General features: G+C 43.4%; 1 protein-coding gene across 3 annotated transcripts in view; it reads left to right on the top strand.

The window, feature by feature from the left end:
* CPS1 (carbamoyl-phosphate synthase 1) overlaps positions 1–13,275 on the top strand; it is a 101,062-nt gene that overhangs the window by 64,437 nt on the left and 23,350 nt on the right. For all 3 annotated transcript variants that reach the window (XM_042822270.1, XM_042822267.1, XM_042822268.1), the window contains 5 exons: positions 3,010–3,157; positions 4,660–4,725; positions 5,273–5,336; positions 7,703–7,884; positions 13,032–13,226. In XM_042822270.1, the coding sequence (XP_042678204.1) occupies positions 3,010–3,157; positions 4,660–4,725; positions 5,273–5,336; positions 7,703–7,884; positions 13,032–13,226 (655 nt within the window). The remainder of the gene's footprint in view (positions 1–3,009; positions 3,158–4,659; positions 4,726–5,272; positions 5,337–7,702; positions 7,885–13,031; positions 13,227–13,275) is intronic.

Raw genomic sequence — 13,275 nt, 5'->3', positions numbered from 1 at the left:
TGGCAATAGTCAGAACTGAATGTTTTAATGGTTGTTTTTTTGCTTCTCATTTTAGTGTTGGATTTCTGATGAGCTCTTGAAAGGGTCATTTGCACCTAACTGTTCAAAGGGGAATGAGCGTGAGGCTGCCCTTGCTGCCTTTATTGTCTCCAGCATGTCTAATGGGCTGTCTGGGAGCACAGACTGTGGGAATAGCATTAGGTTAATGCTGGATCTAAAAATTCATTTCCCCTTTACCTCTGTGTGTCTCAGTATTGCTATCTGCAATATAAACATCGCACTGCCTACTGTTTGCATGTTTCTTAATATTCTTCAGGTGAAAGTTGGGATATAAATCTGATAAGTCATCGTTATTAGTGAATGGAAATCTTAGGGCAGATTCTGGTTTGAAGACGTTGGAAAGCAGCACTGAGTATTTGATTTGCGCTGGTTTCCTTTAATTATCTAATGGCAAAATTCTTACATCCACAGGGCAGGATTGCCAGTTCTCATTTTTCCTGCCTCATGATGATCCAGGTGCCTTTTCTCCATATTAAACTCCATAGCACGAGAAATGAGGAAACCCTTCCTGTCCAGATACTTCTTGTGTAGAGGTTCCCACCACGTGTTTTGTCTTAACCACATTCAAAGCCATACCTCTTATCTTTGGCATGCATTGGGAGTAGCAGAGGGAAAACTCTTACTTCTCTTTTAGGCAGTCAGCTTTACTCCTGTGTACTCGTTATTTCCCTTCCCTTCCCTTACCTATTTGAGTGGATGTCTTTAGCCAGACTAGGATGTCCTAGTAATGACCTGATGTGATTTAAGCTGCTAGCCTAAGACAAAGGGAATCGTATTGCAAAATCATGGCTGCTTCTTTTCTGCCCATCCTTCTGGCAGGGTGACAATGGATGATATTGTTATAATGAGAGCTGAAAAAAAGTGAATTGAAATAAGCTGCAAATGAAGGCAATTTTCTTTTTCCGTCGGTAATCAGATGACAGCCAGCAATGTGTGCTTCTGAGACAGTGAAAGCGAGGGAGCAAGCGTGCAGGGGAACAGGCTCGTTTTCTTGGGGTCATCAGGTCTGCTCATTTGTACCTTGGGAATGCCAAACCTAGGAGAGGAGTCTGATGTGGCTGTGTCCTTCCTAATAGCTGGTGATGGCTAGCATCTGCTTTGCCAGGGAATTGGCAGGTTTTGCTTGCTGTGGTTCCTCTTGCAAAGCACTCATCCATACCTCCAGTTCTGATGCTTCGTCATACAGGAAGTTCTGCCTCTGAAGTCAGAAGGTGGAAAGGGCTCTGCAGAAGCAGAGGAGTTTTTGCAGTGAAGGAGTTAGTGCAGGGAAGCTGCAGGTTTTCATCGAGCTTCCGCGTTGCTGCAAAGCGCATATTGTTTTGGGAAGCCCTTCCAAAAACCAGGAAGCTCAACCTCAATTAGGCAGGACCATTTCCTTATGGTTAGCAAAGGGCAGCATCTGTTGGAGTAAGGAAAGCAATGTGGTGGACTGTGGAGGAGACAAGGGTGCACGGGATCCTCCTGCCAGGAGTCATCCATGCATATGGCACGCTGATTGCTACCTGTGGTTGCCAGGTTGGGATGTGGTTCCAAGGATAGCAGTTACAGGGATTGCTTCCTTTCTGCAAGTATTCACCGACCTGGCTGACACTGTTACAGCTGTATGGAGTATCCTCTTCTCACACTGCAGAAGAAGGAGAGGTGATATGGGGGAAGTCATAGAGCAAAGCCCACCTATCCAGGGGTTTGAACCCAGAAGTTTCTTGTCTGCAGGGCTACTCTCAAAATTAGCTGGTTTGACGCTTCTGTGACTCACCTGTTTCGCTGCTAGCCTGGCTTCACTGAGGGCAGTGAAGCTGCTCCACAAGCTGAAGTGGAAAATCCAATCCAATGGCTGTCTTTCATGCTTCAGCTTGCTGACACATTCCAATGAAGCGGCCTTACCCTCTCCTTCCACTCAAATAACATAATGCTATTTATTTTAAAATACCATCAAGCAAAGGACATAATTCAAAAGCTCTGATTTAGGAAAATTGCTTGTTTGTTAATCATTTCCTTTTTCCTGAATCAGAGCTTGCTTGCTCATAAAATATTGATTTATTGGGCAGGCAAGGATGCTCTTGGCAATGAAGATGAAAAGCAGAAGTGCTGATAAAAATACATAGGCTTTTTTATGTTTTTGCAAAAGCTAGGATTAGAAAAGGTAGCTTAGAAACAGACAGGCAGGAACTATCAGGGGTATAGGTGGAGTCAAAACAAAGTGAAACAGAAACAGTGTGGGAGAGAAAAAAGTGTGTGATGGAGAATATGAAGAGGGAATGGAGAAGGTGAAAAACTCAAAGTGGACAAGAAGCCATGAGCTGCATTGAGGAGTGGGGGGAAACAGTGTATCTGAAATAAATAGCAAAAAGTAGGACTCTTTAGAAGCAGAAATGAGAGAGCAAGGACTTACAGAAGTATTGAGAGACCCTGGTTTACCTTGTCTCCTCCTTTTAACAATTGAAGAAATAGCACAAATGACATGAAAGAAATTTGAGACTGACAGAAGGGAAAAGAGGTTTGGGCATGGAGATGTGGGGATACTGAATCCAAGAAATCAAAAAAAGTCATCTGTGGGGCCTGCAATGGTAACTGATCATACAGGTGTTGTGAGCACAGTGGCCTTGTACTAGCTTGGTGGAGAATGCTGCCTGCAAGATTGCAGGCCCAGCAAGGGCCAGTCCTGCCTCAAACAGTGATGAAAGAAAATGTTTCATTTCTCAGCATCAGTAGTCTACCTGTGGGCTTTGCCTAATAGGCATCTCTGTGGGACATCCAGCATAAAAACAACGATCTTTTATGTACAAGGATTGCATGGTTTAGCTGGGTCGTCGTCTTTTTCTTGCCTTTATGTGCATACTTCTGTAGCAACTGCACCTCAGTGCGCTTTGGAAGGCACGAGTACTCACGTGTCATCTAAATATTGCTGTAAAGCTTCATGCAGCTCTTTTCTTCTGTTTGTTTCTCTAGTACCAGTGAAGAAATTCCAGAAGAGCTGATGAGGAAAGCCAAACAGATGGGCTTCTCAGACAGACAGATTGGGAAATGCCTGGGACTGACTGAAGTCCAGTGCCGCCAGCTGAGAATAAGGAAGAATGTAGTGCCCTGGGTGAAAAAGGTACCATGAGAAATGTCACTGGTTGGGGAGGGAGCTTCTGAGGAGGGCTCTTTGTCCTTAGGAACAGTTGAGGTAAACAAAGTGAAAATCGTGGCTGCATTGTCATTAGAGGGAGTTGTGGTACTGACTTTGTAAGTGAGCAAATTTTGCCCATTTAGCTTTTACCTCTGCACTGCAAGGCTCACTGCAATGTCAGGAATTTGTAGGTGAATATCCCCAAGGAGATGCTGACTTTTTCATTTTCTCTGTGGCTGAGGTGGGAATGCAGCTACCTGGCTTCAGAAGATGGCTGAGAAGTCTGATTCTGGTCCACCATGGGGTGACCATAAGAAGTGTCATATGTCTTTTGTGCCGGTTGTAACTTTTTACAGGGTAATACTTTATTTGAAGTGCCCTATTGCTATGGGTTCATTTGCTATTCATTGTGATAGCACAGAGTGTAATGAGCTCATCTAGTATTCATGGCAGTGTCACAAGTGCTTTGCTAGGTGTTCTGTTGCTGCATTTAAGGTATGTGGGTATTAAACTGCCACCAGCTGGGTTGGTTTTTTTTGTCCTTAAGAGGGGGGAAAAAAACCAACAGAGCCAATCTAAGCTATGCAATGTTTCCGAAAAAGCCCATCTGTATCCTCAGGCCCAATTCCAGATGCCAAATCTCCTTCTGTTACCCAGCTGCTCTTTTCCTTCTGTGTCCTCACCTGGCCTACAGGAACACGTCTGCTTTTGCACTACCTTCTTTCTTGCACATGACATTGCTGTGCTGGATTGATTTCTGTGCCAAGGTACCCTTAATAAGGTCGTTTGACTTATGCAGCATTTGTGGCATCAAAGCATATGTTTCTTCCTGAGCCATGAAGTGCAAGTTGCAGTAATAGCAACAGTAATGAGCAGCAGACACTTACGTAGTGCTAATGACTTAAGGTCACATTCTTCATTATTCACAAGCATTTGGACTGCCAGTGGGGATTCACGAAAATACTTGAAGATTGGAAAGATTTTTAAGTGGTAACATATAAAATTTCTTGTCTGGACTACTTTAATACTATTCCCTGTTCAGTGTTCCATCTTAGAAATGTTTCAGCTGTTCATTCAGGGGAACATCAGGAGTAGTGGGTGGCATAGATGGACCAGTTACCATGTACGTAACCTGTAGTAAGTGGCTGACACTAGAGAATGAGAAGGCAGAGGCAAGAAGAGCTGGCTGGGAAAACCTCCTGGGCTGTGAAGCTGTTCTACCAAGTAGATGTGGAGCTGAATCTGCAGCTTAGAAGGAGAAGGTAGGGAGCAGAGCATGCTGTCCTAAACTGCAAGCCAGACATCTGCTGCATTGCCAGCATATCACGATTCAGATCAAGTTCCTTTGAGGAAAGGTATGGTGGGAAAAAATAATAGGACAGAAATAAGAAAAGGAAAGTGTGGGGAGGAGGGGAGGGAAAGTGAACTGCATGAGAAAAATCTTGCACTGGCAAAGACACAGTCTGTGCTCTCCTTCCTCCATACAGATTGACACACTGGCAGCAGAATACCCAGCGGTAACTAATTACCTTTACGTCACGTACAACGGCCAGGTAGGTGCAGCTGAAAACAACAAGCTCACTGCTGTCTAGTTTGATCTGTTTCCCCTGTGCTGCAGTATTTCTGGAGATCTTGCAAATGTCTTGGTTTCTGCAGAAGTTATTTTGGATGGTAATGCATGCAGATCCCCTTTCATCGAGCCCAGTGATCCAGTGCATTTGGTGTTAATGCCCCTATGTTGTTAGGATCTTGTCTTGTATCACCTGTACAGACATTCTCTGTGCAGAGGTTAGGTGCTAGGAATGCAGGACTCACGTCTCACTTGCCTGTCATCGCATTTGTTTTTGTGAAAGCTCATAGCTCCTTAGCTGCTCACATAGCCAGGCTGGGGGTGTCAAATCTCCTTTGGTTTGAGTGCAGCACCACCAGTTCCAATGAAGCTGTGCTTCTTTTACACTGCAGTAAATGACATCAGACTTGCGCCCTGAAGGATCAGGATGTTGGATAAGGGCTGAACACATCACATTGTTTGTTCTGAGAAGCATGGAGTTAGGTGCTGCTGAGTACAGACCCTAATGACTTCTTTCTCTCCCTTCTCAGGAACACGATATAAAATTTGATGACTGTGGAGTGATGGTGTTGGGCTGTGGACCATATCACATAGGTAAATCTTTCTCACAACTCTGTTTTCCGTGTACCCTTGAGCCTTCTTTGGATATTCTTGTGGTTCATTTGTTCCTCTTCTGATGTGGTGACAAAACCCTCTAGAGCACAGTGCACAGGACATCAATTCCTACCACGAAGTTTGCCTTTTACACTTGCTTGGCGACTTTATTTCACGCCCTGAAAAAACAGGAGAATTTTTATTACTTTTCACTTGAAATTCAAAAGCACATCGCTAAGTTGTCATTTCCACAAAGTTTTAGGGATTTGTTTAAAATCTTTTGCAGATGTTTAAGTCTTGAGAATCTAGTATGGAAGTTCACTGCTGCCACAGGTAGCTTTGATGCGTTGCTGTCACCTCATATGTACATGGTTACATATTTTGGCTTTTAATGCTGTAACATAGGTGACTGTCATAATGTTTGGGTATCCTCGTCTATTCTATCTACAATTCTCTGTATGCATTTTTTTCAACAGACTCAGGGAACATAAGAGTTTCCTTATGGCTGTGAGTGCTGTGTAGACAGCGTGTGCTGAATTCTTTATGACTACTTGCACTTTTTATGGATCTTTCTTGCAATTATTGACAGGAAACAAATTGCTTGTTCTTCAGAAATATTTTTGCTTTGCATTTCACGAATAGCAGTGGCAGTTTTTGAAAGATAGATTTTAAACTACATCCGTTTGTTTTGCTTGGATGGGTGGATCACGTGGTACCCTCTGGTGCTGTTGGTAGGATGTGCCTGAAATTTACTTAGCTTAGGTGTACGGATCTGGTATTGCTTTTATCTGATCTCTAGCTTTGGTTAGACCAGGACAGTCTTTGAAAGAGGTTTCAACTATATAAAGTCTGCTAATAGAGGAAACCACTTGTACCTCTAGTTGCACAGCCAAGTTGATTTGTATTGTATTGTATTGTATTGTATTGTATTGTATTTTTTATCCACTGAAGGCAAGTAAGTAGCATGCTTTTCTTAGTTTGCTGTCTTCCCTCTTCCTACTGCCTGAATTTGACCCTTGCCTGCTGCATCTGTGTTATACCTCTGAGTGTTCAGCTGTGTTCCCAGGTAGTGCCCAAAGCAGTCTGCTGGGGATTGCAGATGACCATCATATCCCATAGTTGATGTTTCTTCTTTCCATAAGAATACTTGAGTAGTTGAGGTGGAATAAAGTGTTGAATGAGCATCTGGTGACCCTTCTTGGAAACATGCAGTTCCAAGCTTGATTTCCTTGTCTTTTCTGTGAGGTTTTAGCTGAGGCCAACACATGTTTGAGATTACTGCTTGACAGAAGCAGGAAAATAAACTGTGTGCTTGTCAATAAGTGACCTGTGCCCGCCATCTGTTTGTTACTGGGTGTTGTGGAGGCAGCAATTAAGTGCAGCCTCAATCTCCAGTGTATCTTGTCACACAATTACATATAAAAAAAGATTATATCAGTGGTTAACAATCACGTAATGACATGTGAACACATGACTGTGAGGCCAGAGTCTTCTTGCAGACCACAAGCCTAACTGTTTAACAGTGTTCTTTGGTATGCATCATTCTTTGTCTGAGTTACCCCTCTTAGAGGTTTGAGCATAGAAATTTATAGGGCAGTGGCTGTTACCTCCAGGTTTGGGTTCTGGAACTGCCTGAGTCCTGCAGCATTGCCAAAAGTTGCAAAGCTGTGAGAGCAGGGAACTTTCAGAGTGCCCACTGAGTTTGCATCTTTCCTTTAGGGGTGGCCACAGTGCTTACTCAGTGTTCAGGACAGCTGGGATGTGCCTGGCCCAGAGTGATACCACAAGCACTGCAGCCTTTACACCAAAGTAGAAGATTCACAAAGAGGCTCCAAAAGTGTTCGTCCATCAGTCTGCCTTAACGGGAGTCAGTGGTCAAAACCACAAACTAGGTTAACCATACTCTGCTTTTCTGAGAGGTAAAAACCAAAGAGAACAACAAGGAAAAAACAACAACAACAAAACACCTAATTCACTCTTCTGTTTTTCAAACAGCCTCTGTACAATTGCGCTCCTTTTGTCACCTCTAAGCTTGTTCCTCTTGAGCTCTTCCCAAAGTGGGCTGGCTGAGAGGCAGCAGTAGGGGGATGGACAGCAAGGACAGGCACAACTTGTTGCACGAGGCTGACAGACACATTGGGGGCCCTTCTTTCCTGAGCAGCTAAGCCAACTCACCCATTGTTGGAGGACCCTGTTCATGGATGATTAGTTTCCGTGGGGGGATGATTAGATTTCATGCTCTGAGCTGACAGAAGGCAATTCTAGCTCTTTTATTTTTCTTTTTTCCAACTCAAATGCCGAGAATGTCTGTTTGTTTTCTTCCCTGCATCCATCCTTTCCTTTCCTGCTTTTCTGTCTCCTGGCAGGCAGCAGTGTGGAGTTTGATTGGTGTGCTGTCTCCAGTATCCGCACGCTGCGTCAGCTTGGCAACAAAACGGTGGTGGTGAATTGCAACCCGGAGACGGTGAGCACAGATTTTGATGAGTGTGACAGACTGTACTTTGAGGAGATGTCATTGGAAAGGATTCTGGACATCTACCAGTATGAGGTAAAAATAATAATAATAATAATAATAATAAAAAATTAAAGCAGAAGCAGCAACAAAAAGCCAAAAGCCACAAAGCAGCCCAGACTTGTCAAAATTCATGTCACTAGCTTGTTTTTGCAAAGCAGCTGGGGGTGGGGGAGAGAGCTTACTAGCTAAAGGTATTTGGTTTGGATCCCAGTGTTGCATTTTACACCTCGTTGATGTTCCTAGCAGACTGCTCAATAATGAATGCCAAATAAATATTAATTTATTTTGCAAGATGCCATATTGTGCAATATTTACAAGCAGATTTAATTTGCTGCACAGTCATTTATCGCACAAATTGTTCTGCCCTTGTGGTGCTCAGCTTCAGCACTTAAGTGTATCCTTGACTTTAAGCACAAGTACTCTCCCTGAAGCAAGCAGAACAACTTATGTGCATAGCACTGACAGTGTTCAAAAGCTTGTGGTCCTGGGCTTTACAGTAGAACAGCAATGTGGTGAACATTGTGCAAAGTGCAGGCAGGTCAGGGAGGGACATCTGTATCCCCATCAAGCTGAAGGATGTTCTCGCACCCGATCCTCATGTTGCCCTTGTCTGCTGGGAGTTTTCAAGTGTTCAGAACTGCCAGTAGTAAAACAGAGAGGAGTCCCAGGGAGATTTGGTGAGAAGAGGCAAAAACAGTTGGTCCTACTATGCAGAATGTTTATTTCTATCTGGTAATATACTTAGATTTCATGACTGAGATTTTCAAAGACACGTACAGAAACTTTTATCCCCCTTGAAATTCAGTGTAAGTTGGCTGTGTAACTTGCTGAAGGAACCATGAGGAACCCAGGTCATGTTATGACTTTTCTTGGCTCTTTTTTTTCCATTACTTGACAGTCTGAGCTCAGCTCTTTTGTGGATGGGAGATAGTTTCTAAAATGGTTTTACAACCTGGCTACGATTCAGTTATTCCCAAATGTGGAACCACGCAAAAGCATATCAGAATTCAAGTCCCTGTCTCTAAGCTCGTCTTAAGCCACTTGCAAATTATTTTTAGGTCCATTTTTGACTTGCATCTTGATACTTAACTGTTCTTTTCTGTGTTCTACTTCTTTACATTTTCATAAAAACAGAGACACAGTTACTGAAAAGTGTTGACTTAGGGCAGTTTAAAAGACTCTGGTGGCTCACTGGAGTCTTAAAGGCTGATTATTTTGGAACAGTTCAGTATTGACCAGGAGGCTCAGCTCTGTGAATGTTGAACGTATGCTTGTTTAACCAAAACTCAACTTCTGAGCTTTGGGTGTGGAACAAATTGGTGTGACAGTTTGTCAGAGAAATAACACTGATGACACACAGCATCTAAAGACTGCAGGATCAGAGAAGAGGTGGGGATAGCTGATGAGGGTGGGACTATCAATTAAAAATATTGTGCTAGTAGTTAGTAAGTTCTAAAAGGAAAAATATGAGAATAGTATGTGCATTATTTGCATTGCACTGCTTGTCACAGCAGGAATTGGTGAGTTTGAAATCACAGCACTCAGTCTATTGGCTGACCTTGCTTATGCTGGGAGGTGTTGCAGATCTCATCATCAAATAGCAGCACCCTGTGGTACCTGGAGCTGAAGGTGTTCGTTTGGAGATGTTAAACCCATTGTGGTCTGAGCCTAGTAAGGGTTGTGCTTCCTTTAGTCTTTCAGTGTCAGTGGTGTAAATACTGTAAAACATTCTGGAGCATTGACAAACAGTAGGTAAAACCATCAGCAAACAATGGATAAAGCCATTAGCCTGCAGCAGAGATGATTCCTCAGCTCCTGAAGCGTTAGGGTTAGCATCAAGCCTTGGGCAACTATTCCCACCCTTCTGATTAGAAAGTGAGGCTCCATTGAGGAGCGGGTTGACCAACGAGATTATGGAGGTCCCCAGCCTTCTCCCCAGGTGCTGCTCACAGCTTGGCACCGCTGTTCCAGGGAGTGCCCAGCTGGCTGTCTCCCTCCCTAGTCAGCATCCCCAACAGCCCTGACATACCAGAGTAGAGCTGTGCTTTGGAAGGAAGTTAAATTTACTACGGAAGTGCAAAATTAGGTGGTAGTCTGCGAGGACAGTGATTTAATAAATAAATAACTGAAAATCCTTCCCTTGGATTTATAGGCTTTTTGTTTCTAGAGAAGATGTTCCCTTTTTATTTTAATATCTCTCTGCTTGAGGGCCTCTTCTGATTCTTTTTCGGTTTCCAGGATCATTCTGAAACAATTCATAAAACTAAAGGAGGCTCTTAGGTCCAATTTTAATGGTCTAATTTGTTTTCAAACTCAGGGAAAAAGAAAACCCAACTCTATTACTAATGGCATAAAAGCAAGGTAGTAATAAAAAGAGTGATTTTTATTGTAAAGGGGAAGATAATTCTCTCTAGGCTGCTTTCACTAGACTATGTACAGAGTATATTTTGAAGCTACAAGTTGGCAAGGATATTACTCATCTTCTTCATAATTAAAATACGGCTGATGACAAACTGATACACAGCAAAGTCTGTTTCTCTCTGCCTGTGTTTCTCAGCAGTGCAATCCCTAGTGGGGCAATGGGCTGCTCTTAAGTTGAGCACATTCTTTGGGAAATAAGGGCAGAATTTTAAAGGAAGAAGTAAGCAGCAGCTGGCCTTCAGTTTGTTTCTTTTTGAGTAAAAATGAGTGTGTGATTCTTTGCTTTCTGCTTGAGTAAGCTGCCTCCTCTGCCTCCTTGGAGTCCCCAAATCCATCCCAACTTTGAGGTAGGCAATCTTTTGCTTTTAGTGGCTCAGTGACTGGAATTGCTTTAAAGGAGGAAACAAGCAGCAGCTGAAGAGATGCCATTTGCTGGGACATTTATGGTTGAAATACGTTTAGGATCGATTACAGGGTTGTTGACCTTGGCATCAAAGATAGGCTGACTTTTTATCAAACAGATAACAAGAACTGTTCCAAGCTGCGAGAAGGGTTTGCTTATTCACTGTCTGGTTCTCATCAATGAGGGAGGATAGAGAGTCCAGCAAGCAAAGATAAGGACTGTATTTTGGATGGATCTCAAAGCTTGACGGGTTTCAGAGATCCAGTAAGGAACAGATTTTTCTTCGGAGTTGAAGATGATGAGCTCTGATGTCAGGAGTGGCCCCAAATGGGTGCAAAACAGCCTCTGTCTTTGTATTTTTCACTCTCCCATCCTAAGCTCTTTTAGATGGTTGCTGTTGGCCAGCAGCTGTGTGTCATCCCATAAGCAGATGCTTGAAGATGAGTAGAAAACTGTCTCCAGCACTGTATATTAGCGTGTAAGGCAGATGAGTAATCTTGCAGACCTTGGGATAATAAGTGCTTCTTAAATGCCAGGCTTTTTTAAGTGGATCTTTATTATGGTAGGAAATTATCTTCATCAAAGTTGAACAGGGTTTGTACTAACATTTCTCACTGTTTTTTTCTGAGTCACTTCTGGACTATCCTGCTCACAGCTTATGGATCTTCCATTCTAAATCCTTTAAATCCCTCATTAAGAAGTTCCTCTTCCAGGAAGGCCAGTTGGGATAACCTTCTCCAGGAAAAACACACTTGTTAATTAAAAGAACACTGATACTCTTAAAGGTAGAGCCAAACCATGGATCACTGTGCACTGGATGTTGATTTATGTTTTTCATTTGCTAGAGGTGGGTGAAACTGTATAACACATGTGGTTCAAAGGAGCTCATTGCTACGGCTGTATTGTGGGCCTGATTCTCCTCTGGGCCAAGTTTCACCAGCTTTAATTTAAAATGAAAGCACCCATTATTTAATTACCCTTAATTATTAAATGATCTGAATGTAATTCACATCCCTATGATTGTTGCAGGTACTTGAAAGCCTTTTATTTTTGCTACTGAAAATTTCCCTACCAAGCCGTATTGTACTTGAAAGTCTTCAGTAGTCTACTTTAAAAAGTACAATAAAAGCCCTGTTTGCACCTGAAGAAGGATGCATTTTTGCAAGGAAGCTCAGCTATGTTTTGTTATTTGCCATTTCTGATCTCCTGTGTAAAATGTTGTGGTTGCCCAGGCACAAACACAGGATGTGCCATAGGGAGTGGAGGACGCTGTGCCACCTGTCCTGCCTCATCTGCTTCTGGAGTCTCAAGTATTGAAGAGCCTGCATAGAAACGAGCACATTTGAGAGTCTGGCTGAAATACCTGTGCCACCAGAAAGAAAGAGCTGGTTGAGAATGCTGAGGATGAATTAAAATAAAGGGTGACGTGTATCTAGAGAAACTCTCTGCCACAGGCTGCTTGATGGAATGGGCTCTGATGAACAACGTGCTGCCTGGCTCTGTACAAGGCAGCAAGGGTCAGCAGTGAAGCAGTGAGGGCTCCCTAAAGCTTGCCTGCTGGGGCTAGGAAGGGATGCTGGCTTAGCAAGTAGAAGTGCAGGCGTTGGAGGGGAAAAAATAACAACAGCAAGAAAACCTTCCAGTTGTTTTCAATTGCCCCTCTGTTGGAGGTTACTGCCTTGTGTCTCTAGTAAAAAGAGTATGTGAATGTCTGCTGCTCTGGCAGTCCCTGGGCACAGGGCTGTTTTCCTGGAAGAGCTGGGCTCTGAAAGAAGGAAGATCTAAAGCACCTTGTTTGTTTGTGCTGTATGTCCGATGGCACAGCAGGGCTCTGCTAAAATGACAGGTCCCTATGTCCACACGTGAGGAGGAAGAGGGAGAAACCTGATCCTGCTGAGCAGAGTTCTGAGTTGTGTTGCAGCGCGTGATGTTTTTGTAGCAGAGCTCCCTTTCCATGCAGATTGAAGGAGCATGTGTCAGCCTGGTGCTTATCCTCACTGGAAAAGCAGAAGCCCCTTAATATGACGTGGAAACAAAGTAGTAGCCTGTGGTTCTGGCAGAATTTGTAAAATCTTGGCTTGATATCAACAATACGAGAACACTGCAGACTCCTGGGTTTCCTGGGGAATTTAATATCAAGTTACTGCTGTCTGTTGATGACATCAAGGAGGACAGTGCTTTTTTTTCAGGAGGCTACATTCTGAATCACGGCCTGGGTACCTCTGGATCATAAAAGTTATGATCTGCACATAGCAATCTAAAAATGATTTAATCTGTGTGTTGAATCCTTAGTTTGAACAGTTCTTAATATTAAGCTAACTCGGATGCAACTGTGCTATTTTCTCTCTACCAACAGGGATGTAGTGGCTGCGTTATTTCTGTGGGTGGGCAGATTCCCAATAACTTGGCAGTGCCACTACACCAGAGTGGAGTGAAGATCCTTGGCACACATCCTTTGCAGATTGACCGGGCGGAAGATCGCTCCGTTTTCTCAGCTGTTCTGGATGAGCTGCGTGTGGCTCAAGCTCCCTGGAAGGCAGTCAGCACTCTGGTAAGTTGGGATGTGCATCTGGGAAACGACATGGCTGGGTGTTATGAGC

Source organism: Centrocercus urophasianus, unplaced genomic scaffold (assembly GCF_019232065.1).
Source record: "Centrocercus urophasianus isolate 14NV4802_14NV808 unplaced genomic scaffold, USGS_Curo_1.0 seq_20, whole genome shotgun sequence".
In the NCBI taxonomy this organism is placed as follows: domain Eukaryota; kingdom Metazoa; phylum Chordata; class Aves; order Galliformes; family Phasianidae; genus Centrocercus; species Centrocercus urophasianus.
The sequence above is the reverse complement of the archived record's forward strand: the minus strand, read 5'-3'. Positions and strand labels throughout refer to the sequence as shown.